Raw genomic sequence first — 12,243 nt, 5'->3', positions numbered from 1 at the left:
GGTTTTGTAGTCCGCTCCTCTATATCTCCCAGGCAATATTCAAGTGAATGAACTACAACACCCACGCGTCTTTGAAGCCTGCGTCAAAAAAATTAAAAAACCCTGTGTGTTTGAGAAACGCGCTGAACGACGGGAAATATAGTTTTCAGTCTCCCGCAAGTAGCCTACGACTCATGCCAACTGTCATACTCGGAAACTCCAATTCCCGGCAGCCCTTGCGGCCGCTCCTGTCTTTTCTGCCGGTCAAGCTATTGGTTAGTCGTGGAAAAAATCGCACTCTATTCTGAGTGACAAAATAGTTGATCCAAGATGGCGGATCAGGGAACTGGGAGCTTACATGGGGGAGATTTGCCTTTGAATTATCAGGAGCAGGATTTAAGTGATAGACTGAAGCGACTCTACCCGGCTGTCAACGAGGACGAGACCCCACTGCCTCGTTCTTGGAGCCCCAAAGACAAATATAATTACATCGGGCTGTCACAGAACAACCTCAGGGTACACTACAAAGGTATATATGAAAATCCAATTGTTATATAACATACATGGAGTCACTGGACTTTACACCAGTGGCTGGAAATCGCCTCCATTCAAGGTGTCAGCTGCCTAGACAAAAATGAATAATGATATTAAGCCCATCAAGTATTGTGATGTTTTATAGTCACGTATCCCCCTAAACTGTGACACTGTTACCATTACTGTGACATGCACTTCCCAGCAGATTACCTATATCAGTCTATGTAAATCCTAGTTTCTTTGTCTAAACCCAAGTTATGGCCCCTCTAACCATTTTCACTCCGAATTATTCGGTATGTATGAAGACCCTGGTGCTTCATTTTGTCGATCACAGGTCTGGCTTATCTTTATTTTTGTGCTGTTACATGTGAATTGGTTGTGCAAGAGTCAGCACGTACAATCCCGATAACGCTTGATGATTTTGCACACTTGTTTTTGTGACTAGGCAGTAATAATAACCCTCAGGTGGTTTCATATTAACCCAGTCGTGTCCACGTATGCAGTTTTAGCTTTTGTGTTGTTTATTTTTTTTTTATTTGGCGTGCCTATAGTGACGTATCTCTAGTAACAGAGTTCCAACATCGCTTAGAATATTTAAATTGAGATGACCCGAATCTATCGAGGTTATTACCTGCGAGATTATATTGTTAGTCAGCGTTCGATAGCTTTGCGGTGATTATTGTGTTTAGATGCGCCTCCTTCTGATGGCATATATCTAGCAGAAAGCAGCATAGGCCGCAGTCAGTCTAAAGACAGGATGCCTTTTGTGCGTCCACTTTCAGGCTAGATGTTTTTGAAGCACAAAAAGGTATCAAGGCGACTGTAATCTGAATCCTCATTTAGCTCTAGATCAGATGCCCTAAAATCTTACCAACAACACAACCCTGTGCGTAAACATTGGATAGTGATGTATTAAACCTGTACTTATTGTCCTATACACAAAATGGTTGTTTTGTAAGTAGAGCTAATTGGATGCCAGATTTTTACTTTTTTTTTATATCAGTCTGGTGATGACTGATCAAGATGGTATTTATTACTATGTTCCTCTTCTTTCTGCCTCCTTCTACTTGGAAAACATTCCTTGGTTGAAGTAGGATATAATTTACAAAAACACCCCTGCCCCCACCTCTCTCTGGTATGACAAGTGTGATAAGGTGTAAATAAAGATGTCAGTGAATCTTTGTAACGTAGACATCTGTTGATACTCATTGCTGTGGAATTAGACAAGTAGAAAAGCCAGACAAACAGCAGGTCGATCCAGATACATCTTTCATTAGAAGGGATGGGCTTATATTTGACAACTTCCTGTTTGTCTTTTTTTTAGCTAGCTTTTTTTCATCTGTCCAATACAATGTATGTGTTCAGTTTATAAGAGGAAACACATATGGTTAATGCTTTGAGCACTAATGTCAAAGTGTCCTTATTTTAATTAGTTTGGGCTTATTCTTTTTAAAGAGCCAGCACATTCTATAGTATTCTACATAAGCATAAAGAGACCTCTAGCAATGCAAAGCATGCACTGAATAGAGGCAAATGACAGCCCAGCTTGTCAGTGTGACTTTTTCTTTTTATAGCGCATTGCAATGACAAATTCGTTTTAAACTGTTTAAGTCAAAATACCACCCCATTGTTGGTGGTCTGAAAAAAGAATAATTCTTTACCAATCTGTCAGAGTTGTGATCCAACAGCTGTTGGGCTATTTTATGTTAACTTATATGTAAGGGCCCCATTTATCTTGATGTCAGAAATTTACTATTGCTACATATTGACTTGATTATAGCCTCCTTGTTTTTATTTATTTTACCCAGACTGCTTAGTTAGAAAAACTTACAAACATTGTAGACATTTGGATTACCGGTATCTTTTTTAAAAGCTTAAATGGGAAACTAAGTACTGTAACTTATGCGGCATTCTGTAGTGGTTACCATGCCAGCTGTCCCTGTTCCCCACCCCCCACAACAGTAAGAAGACAAGCACTTCTTCAATGGCTTGACTTTCACTTGGGTCAGGCGGTCTATTGCGGTCTGGCCGCCATCTTCAGATAGCACTAACACTGTAGTACCTACTTTTGCATTAGTGACCTAAATTATGCCATTTTAAAAATGGAATTCATTGTCTGAGAGCGTCTGCTCTACCTTAGCGCCATTCTTGGTAAGGAGTCAAACAATTTTTGAACAGTTTACCAATAGTCTGAGTCCCTAATGCCACGCAGATGCTGTGAAAGTTAGCTAGTGGTTTGGCTATGGTGTTTGGAGTGATGTCTGTGAGTGTGTGTATTTGTCAGGGAGTATATGTGAGTATTGGTACTTTAATTCTAAATGTACAAAACCTGTTCATGACCACAAAAAGCCAATTGAAAAAACGAATTGCATAAAGCATCTGGTCTATCACATCATTTGCTGCATTAGTTAATTGCCTAATTAATTGGGCCTAGTAAATCTTTGTGTAAATTTAAATTATTACTAATAGTCAGGAATAATAACATGTATTCCCGACATTATTGTGCTAAACTAACTATCTAGTTTAACCCCTTAAGGACCAAACTTCTGGAATAAAAGGGAATCATGACATGTCACACATGTCATGTGTCCTTAAGGGGTTAATGTCCCCATATGATCACATGGCAAAGGTGTTTTTACTCACCTTTTTGCTGTTCTTGCCCAAACTTGTCCCGCCTCCATGATTAAGATCATCTATCTTGATCTCAGCCAATCCAATACTTTCCTTTAAGAAAGCATTGGGAGGCTACTGTGCATGCGCAGCAAAACACCACGCTACACCAACCAACATTTCCTCATCTCTGTACAGCACTGGACTAGGAAGCACCTAAAAAACGGACTCAACTTTTTAGCTGGCTTCTAGGTTCAAAACAAATTTCGCAAGCTCTGGCTTACAGTGACCCTTTAAGTACCAAGAATTTGTAATGTTGCTATGCATTAAAGCGGCACTGTCCCCATTTGAGGAGATTGCTGAATTCGCAAAGTCTGCGGACAGTGACTTCGCCACTAGGGGACAGGTGGCAGCGGGAGGCAGGTAAATGTGAGATTACTTACCTGAACCCCCTCGCGCGCGCCACCGTCTTCTTCATGCTGCTCCTCTTTAAGCACCAGGAGCCGACATCACTGCTCTACTCTCACGCATGCAAGGACAGCATTGAGGTCTATGGGGGATCCAATGAGAATGCTGGATCCTCCATAGACACAGCCAATTCCCTGCCGCCATCACTGGTGACGACTTTGAGACCTGAGTCTAAGAAATTATGGTGGAGGAGAAATACAGAGAGAAAGTACTCCCTATTTTGTCTCTTTTTATATCTTTTTACTGGGTTGGAAATTCAGTGGAATTCCAACACAGTCAACATGAGTATTAAAGTTTCTGTCTTTATGAAATACTAATTTTTCAGATGGAGAGCGGTGAGCGTGCCGTTTTAGGGGTTACTCTTAAGAAAAATAACAACTACAGTTTATGGTGGTAGTGGTGTGGTGAGTGTTTGAGTTCTCTTCCTTTTATGGCAGACTCCCGAGTGGCTTGACAAAAAACTCTTGCATCTAAACCTCTGCTCCTCTTAAGCTTCTCGAATAATGCTGAAGATAATATCACTGAAGATTCAGATCTTGCCATTCGTTAAGGCTATCCAACCAGAAATGGCACTGTTAGGCTGTGAGAGCTGGCAGTTATTCTATTGTTGTTGTCCAATGTTGGAACTGCTTTGGGACTGAGACATGGTAGTACATAATTCGGGTTACTGCAGAGACACTAGGCAGTTCCACTCCTCACATAGCATGCTACTTTTTGAACTGACAGATCGTTGTAGTGCTTATAGTGCATGGAGTGCTCTGACACCCCACCATTGTAACTTGTCAAACAGTTTTTGAACATGGGTTCAATGTGCTCTGCTCCCAGCCTCTCGTAGCAAAGCAGGAGATCCTAAAGTTTCTCCTGAGCTAAGTCCCAGTGGTAGGACCTTTAACCTGAGGTCCATTGGGTTCCACTCACAGCCTTTCAGAGAGCCAGAAGCAGCGATCAGCCAATGAGCTTTAGCTTCCAGCTCTGAGATTTGAAGGAAAATTGGTAATGAGTGATGCCCAGTACATCCTTGTAAAGAATTCAAACTGTTAAAAAATAGTTTGACTGGTGGCGGGGTGTTCCAGGGCACACCTGGCACATTAACCACTGCCGTGTGGTGATGGTAATATTCAGAAGAGGCAGAATGGGGACATTATTCAGGGAAACATGACTAAGGCTGCAGAAAATTGTTTAGTGATGCCAGGGCCGGAGTAACGTCATATCCGACTCCCGGATCACAGCAGGGTATGCAAGGGAGCAGAGCAAGGAGATTACTCTGCTCCCTTGCCGCCTTCATGCTCTTTTGCCAAGCTGCTGTAACAACCCACTGGCCTTTGTTCACTCCTGAAACTCAGGTGCAGCAACAGCTCTTCTTTACACGCCGGATCCACAGAGATCCTGAGGTTGAGTACAGGATTCTGTCAGGTCAGTAATGGCACAGGGTCTTTAATAAAACAGATAAATGCATGGCAAAGGTATCCTAAGAAGTGTCGGGCAGAAATCAGAGTCAGACGGTCCAGAAGTCAGGACAGGTGGCACTCATTTAGAGAGCAGGCAAAGTCAGTAAACCAGCAAGCACAGGGAAATGGAACGCTAGGAGTTCTTAGGCAGGCAACAAAACAACCAAGCACTGACTGAAAGGTGTGCTCTGCTTATAAAGTAGTGGCTCAATCACATAACCTGGACTCACCTATAGGAGGGTTACCGGAGGTCAATGTGACTGACTGCAGGACTCAGCCCCATCTTGGATGCATCATTGTCCTGACTCCACCCCTCAGACACACCTCCTCCAACCTGCACACCAGTCTCCTCTTGCAGCAGCTGCCATCTTGGAATGCCTGAACAATTACTGCAAGTTCTCAGGCTGCTGCAGACTGACTTCCAGGGTGTCGTGGGTGCCCTGGGGCAGATGAGTACCATTAAATGTGACAGTTGCCTGTATATTTGGATTCAGCAAAGTCTCACAAGTACAACAGTAGCCCCCATTAACAGTTTTTACGGTGTTTTGGAAAGTTAAAGGGTCAAAAAATATTACTAATAAAACAAAAAAAAAATATTAAAATAATAATAAAAATGCCCACCCCCCACCAAGGCACTGCACTCATACACACACACTGCATTCATTATATACACACACTGTAAATAAATATTCAATTAATATATATTTTTTAGGATCTAATTTTACTTAGAAATTTACCAGTAGCTGCTGCATTTCCCACCCTAGTCTTATACTCGAGTCAATACGTTTTCCCAGTTTTTTGGGGTAAAATTAGGGGCCTCGGCTTATATTCGGGTCGGCTTATACTAGAGTATATACGGTATAAGTGTTTCAAAATGGTAACTTGAATTACAACAATAATATCGTCAATAAAAGTGCCGTTCATGTGTGAAAAATGCAAAAAACTTCACTTTTACTAAAAATATTGTAATACAAGTTACCATTTTGAAACACTGATATTTGTGTTCAGCGAAGTCTCCCGAGTAAAACAGTACCCCCCATGTACAGGTTTTATGGTGTCTTGGAAAGTTACAGGGTTATAATCTTAATATATATATTGTGTGTGTGTGTGTGTGTGTGTGTGTGTATATATATAAAAATACATTTAATTTATTTTTAATACTTCCCACCAGCAGGGGGACTATCTGACATTTCAGACAGTCCCCCTGCTGGCAGATCCACAGCCAGCTATAGGGGGCCATGTGATCGCTCTTTGAGAGCGATCACATGGCCCCCGGGGGCCTCATTTGCCGGGAGAGGGCTGTCAGGCAGTCCTCCAGAAGAGGATCGCGGCGGAGGTAAGTAAATCTTACCTCCTGGGGCAGAAAGCCTTTACGGCGTTCTATGCCGCCGCAACGGCTTTAAAGCCCATTTAATGCGGGACGGCATAGAACGCCGTAACGGTGTTAAGGGGTTAAGATTTATACCCATAGTGAATGCATCTATGAAAAATGCATGCGTGTATTCATTGAGTTTATAGCTACTGATTTATTTTATATTTTTACGTTTTTAATGATTTTAGGTGTTGATTGGTTTAACCCCTTAACGCCGTTACGGCGTGCTATGCCGTCACGGGTTAAGTGGGCTTTAACGCCGTTATGACGACATAGCACGCCGTAACGGCTTGCAGCCCCAGGAGGTAAGTTATACTTACCTCCGCCGCGATCCGCTTCGGGAGGACTGCCTCACAGCCCAGGCAGCCCTCCCACGGCAAATCAGGCCCCCGGGGGCCATGTGATCGCTCTCAAAGAGCGATCACATGGCCCCCTATAGCTGGCTGTGGATATGCCAGCAGGGGGACTGTTTGAAATATCAGACAGTCCCCCTGCTGGTGGGAAGTATAAAAAATAAATAAAAGACAAGTGTAAAAATAAATTAAATATATTTTTATATATATATATAATATGTATATATATATTATATATATATATACATATTATATATATATATGTAACGTCATACAAAGTGTATTTTAATATTAATATAAGTATATATATTAATATTAAAATACACTTAGAATGACGTTACATATATATAATATGTATATATATTATATATACAATAGATGTACATATATATATTATATATAAATACGTATAATTAAAATAATAAATAAATAAAATAATAAAATAAATAAATAAAATATTGAAACAAAATTTAATATAAATTATATATGCATATGTAATTTCATTCTAACTGTATTTTGTTATTAATATATATATATCGGTAACAAAATACACTTAGAATGACATTCTATATATATCTATATATATATAAAATACAAATAACCGCAAATATATATATATAGATAAATACATATAATTACATAAAAGATTACATTAGTATACACGTAGAATTTAAATACCTATAAATGCATATATATTAAAATTCTACATGTATATTTAAATAATCTTTTAACGTAATTATGTGATTTGATTAATTAAAATTTGATTGACATGCCTGACAACACAGGGAGAAAGTGCAGAGAATTTAATTTGCAAGCACTATATTTGACCCTGTAACTCTGCAAGACACCATAAAACCTGTACATAGGGGGTACTGTTTTACTCGGGAGACTTCGCTGAACTCAAATATTCGTGTTTCAAACTGGTAAATTGTATTACAACGATGATATTTTAAGTAAAAGTGACGTTTTTTGCATTTTTTACAAACAAACGGCACTTTTATGGACTATATTATTGTTGTAATATGTTTTACTGTTTTAAAACACTAATATTTGTGTTTAGTGAAGTCTCCCGAGAATAACAGTACCCCCCATATACAGGTTTTATGGTGTTTTGGAAAGTTAGAGAGTCACATATAAGGCTTGCATTTCATTTTTTTCACATTGAAATTTGCCAGATTGGTTATGTTGCCTTTGAGAGCGTATGGTAGCCCAGGAATGAGAATTACCCCCATGATGGCATACCATTTGCAAAAGTAGACAACCCGAGGTATTGCAAGTGGGGTATGTCCAGTCTTTCTTAGTAGCCACTTAGTCACCAACACTGGCCAAATATTCGTTTTTTGCTTTTTTCACACAAAAACAAATATGAACGCTAACTTTGGCCAGTGTTTGTGACTAAGTGGCTACTAAAAAAGACTAAACATACCCCACTTTCAATACCTTGGCTTGTCTACTTTTTCAAATGGTATGCCATTATGGGGGTAATTCTCATTCCTGGGCTACCACACCGTCTCAAAGGTAACATTACCAATCTGGCAAATTTCAATTTGAAAATGTAATGTTCTATATTTGACCCTGTAACTTTCCAAAACAACATAAAACCTGTTAATGGGGGGTACTGTTGTACTCGTGAAACATCGCTGATTACAAATATGTGCATTTCACAGTTAAAATGTCAGACGGAAATGCAAATTTAAAAAAAAAAATCTTATTTTCTCACATTTTTTTTACTTTTATTCATAATAAATGATGTTCCATATATGAATAGTTAATGATAGATTAAAGCCCTGTTTCTCCTGAACAAAATGATATATAATAAGTGTGGGTGCATATAATTTGAAAGAGGGGAACTACGGGTGAACAGACATATAGCGCAAATTCCAGTTTTTGTTTACGTTTTGTTTTGATCAGAACGTGCACTATTGACTCCGTCCTGAAGGGGTTAAGTGCTCTTCACCTTTGGAACATTGGCATAAGACGTAACTGAGAAACTCAGTGGTCCATGCAACCTATCTGTAAGTCTATGCTGGGCAGAAAAAATTAACTGTAAATCAAAGGCAAGTTACATATACAATTAATGTGATAGAAATTTTGAATACAGCAACTCAGGTTAACCAGAGAAAATCCAGATTTGAGCTGGTCAGTAAAAGTACAGGCTTTATTTCTTTATATAATAAAAGTGTCAGTGAAGCATAGTGGAAATAGCCAGTGCACTGAGGGGGACACAGAGAAGGTGACGATTACATGTTTGCGCCTACAAGGGCACTCCTTTGCTTTAACTTTTACTCACCTGCTCGAACCTAAATGTCTATTCCCTCTGGAGATCCGATGTTGCTGTATTCAAAATTTAGTGGGTGGAGAACCCACTTATCCATGCTTTGCGTGTGCTTCAACTCCTAAATAGCATAATTGAGCAGTGAGGCTGCCCGGGCAGGATCTATACACCAAAGCAGCAAGTAATTAGGCTGAAGTTGTTTTGGTGCCTATAGTACCCCTTTTAAGATCATTACTATAAATATACCAATAGCTGACTCAGACACAGCTGCCAGGGTCCAATCTTACTCTGGATGTACACTGATAAGTAATTGTCTTTTAGAATGAGGAAGGCTTGCAAGGCAAAAGGGGAACCGTATGTGCAGAATAATTTATTTTTTTTCGTTCGTTTGCAAAAACTACACATCATTGAGCATGCTTAAAAATCTGAATTTTATTGAAGGAAAAAGCTATACAATAAATTAAAGGAGTGTTGGTGCTTTGCATTTCCCTTAGAGATTAGGGGACTTTGTGTTTTAGAGTCAATTTAGGACTAGGCAATCAAACAAAAGAAAGGGGAGCTGCACCAAAACATAATACACTATAACACTGATAAAGGAATCATGCAAAAAGGAAAATAAATCATACATTTTAAATTCCACTTTAAAACAAATACAGCTCTTAGATGGGGACTGCCACGAACACTCATGTACACCATACAGGCCACGACCCACAGAGCCGGAACTTACAAGGCACTGGAGGAGCCCCCTGCCTCCCAACCCGGAAGCAGAGTAGGTGCCAGCTGTTTTAGGCAGGCACCTACTCTGCAGTGATGGCGAACCTATGGCCGCATGCCCACAGAGAGGGCCTGGCGTGCCACCTATGGCACGGGTGCCATAGGTTCGCCATCACTGATCTAGATCAATAAAATATAGCCGATATACTACTCGGTGTATAGAGCATTTTACTGCTCAGAAATTAAGGCATAGGTGGTACCATCTAAACCGGGAAGGTATAAAATCCAGAGGTAGCAGCCAGTACTGGGCCTAACGGCAGCCATACAATCCAGATTTATTAGAAATAAAATGACGAGAAACTGTAAAATAGTAACACTAACATGCAAAAAAATCCTTGAAAATCTTTTTTATAAACGGTCCTGGCGCCATTTTTTTATTATTATAATGGCTTTTATTTCAAAAGTTCCCAGTTAAACTCCCTCCAAATCACGTGACCACAACTGAGCTCTGAATAGAAATGCATTGATTCAATGCATATCTATGAAGAGATGCCAATTGCCGCAGCACTGTGTTTTGCAGCGTATGCGCAGTATCCTCCAAATACTTTTTTATGGGAAAGCATTGGCTTAGCTGGGACAATTAAGGGGAAAAGGGTGAGTAAAAACACTTTTCTTATGTGATCGGGGGCGGGGGGCAGGTAACACAGACACGCGCTCTCGCTGACAGACACACGTGCTCTCGCTCGGTGTCGGGTGCGCTCGCTGACAGATGCACTCGTGAGCTGTGATTTGATTTAGAGATTTATGACAGATAAGTGTTACAATCTCACTATTGATAAATTTTACAAATATATATTTTGAAACAGCAATGTCCTACTTGTACTTACAGCCTTATAAGTTTTCAAAAAAGCTAAGAATATGTTAACATTGGGTATTTCTAAACTCAGGACAAAATTTAGAAACTATTTAGCACTGGTGCTTTTTGGCGGTTGTAGACTCGTAACAGATTTAGGGGTCAAAGTTAGAAAAAGTGTGTTTTGTTTTTTTCATCGTATTATAGTAAATTTATATATGAAAATGAAAATAATGGTATATTTAGAAAGACCATTAAATGGCGAGAAAAACGGTATATAATATGTGTGGGTACAGTAAATGAGTAAGAGTAAAATTATAGCTAAACACAAACACCGCAGAAATGTAAAAACAGCCCTGGTCCCAAACGGTAAGAAAATTGAAAAGTGGTCTGGTCACTAAGGGGTTAAAACAAATATACAGATAAACTATTCAATATTACAACATATATTATAATAACCACAGTCTCTATCTCTTTTCAATTCTTGATGCTTACTTTCTATTGTAAGATTCAATATCCACATGTGTTAATTTGTTTTTTTTATATATATATATTATACAGGTCATGGAAAAAACCATAAAGATGCAGCCTCCGTGAGGGCCACTCATCCTATCCCAGCTGCTTGTGGTATCTATTACTTTGAGGTGAAGATTGTAAGCAAAGGACGTGATGGGTACGTTGATAGTTGCTGCAGTTTATTCCGTAAAAACCTTATCATTTTGATTAAAGTGAGAGGGTTGAATTCTAACTTTTTTTCCCCCATCAATGTTCTAGTCACTCTGGGGAAAGTGTAAATATAGAACACTCTCTACTATAGGAGGGCTCGACAAATCCCGGGGCGCCAAGTCTGGGATTTGAAGCCCTTTTGAAGTCCTTTAGCTAAAGTGGCAGGAACAATGTGGAAACAATGGAGCCGACCGGCTCAGGGAGCATGGAGGCGGCTGACTGGGGCAGTGCGCGAGGGAGCAGTAATCTTCTCTGCAGCTCCTCTTTGCTCCCTCACACTATATAGTGATGCTGTGAGCCGGAATATGACGTCATTCCGGCCCCGGCATCACTACAGGAAGCAGGGAGATTACTGCTCACGCTGGATGAGTGAAGCCCCACTGGACCCCAGGGATATACCCACTCAGCTCTCCCAAAGGTAGGGAAGCTGGGTGGATTACAATGAAAAATGTCAATTTATGTGTGTGTATTTCTGTATCTGTCGGTGTGTATGTGTGTGTGTGTGTGTATCTCTGTCGGTGTGTGTGTATTTGTCGGTGTGTGTGTGTGTATCTCTGTCGGTGTGTATGTGTGTGTATATCTGTCGGTGTGTATGTGTGTGTATCTCTGTCGGTGTGTATGTGTATCTCTGTCGGTGTGTATGTGTGTGTATCTCTGTCGGTGTGTGTGTGTATCTGTCGGTGTGTGTGTGTATCTGTCGGTGTGTGTGTGTGTGTATCTGTCGGGGTGTGTGTGTGTGTATCTGTCGGTGTGTATGTGTGTGTGTGTGTCTGTGTCTCTGTCTGTGTCTCTCTCTGTCTGTGTCTCTCTCTCTGTCTGTGTCTCTCTCTCTGTCTGTGTCTCTCTCTCTGTCTGTGTCTCTCTCTCTGTCTGTGTCTCTCTCTCTGTCTGTGTCTGTCTCTCTGTCTGTG

General features: G+C 40.2%; 2 protein-coding genes across 4 annotated transcripts in view; both read left to right on the top strand.

The window, feature by feature from the left end:
• The first annotated feature begins 242 nt into the window (after positions 1-242).
• The window catches only part of RANBP10 (RAN binding protein 10), a 59,362-nt gene continuing 47,361 nt past the window's right edge, over positions 243-12,243 (top strand). The window contains exons 1-2 of one of the 3 annotated variants that reach the window (XM_063437278.1): positions 243-508; positions 11,168-11,279. In XM_063437278.1, coding sequence (XP_063293348.1) covers positions 310-508; positions 11,168-11,279 — 311 coding nt within the window. In that variant the 5' untranslated portion in view covers positions 243-309. The remainder of the gene's footprint in view (positions 509-11,167; positions 11,280-12,243) is intronic. The other 2 variants (XM_063437279.1, XM_063437277.1) reach the window with 2 other exon arrangements.
• The window catches only part of LOC134578964 (keratin-associated protein 5-1-like), a gene marked incomplete at both ends in the record, with an annotated part of 1,350 nt that continues 1,059 nt past the window's right edge, over positions 11,953-12,243 (top strand). Inside the window, 2 exons of the mRNA XM_063438072.1 lie at positions 11,953-12,119; positions 12,182-12,243. The exon at positions 12,182-12,243 is cut by the window's right edge and continues 376 nt beyond it. Coding sequence (XP_063294142.1) covers positions 11,953-12,119; positions 12,182-12,243 — 229 coding nt within the window. The remainder of the gene's footprint in view (positions 12,120-12,181) is intronic.

This window comes from Pelobates fuscus, chromosome 12 (assembly GCF_036172605.1).
Source record: "Pelobates fuscus isolate aPelFus1 chromosome 12, aPelFus1.pri, whole genome shotgun sequence".
NCBI classification, from domain to species: domain Eukaryota; kingdom Metazoa; phylum Chordata; class Amphibia; order Anura; family Pelobatidae; genus Pelobates; species Pelobates fuscus.
The sequence above is the reverse complement of the archived record's forward strand: the minus strand, read 5'-3'. Positions and strand labels throughout refer to the sequence as shown.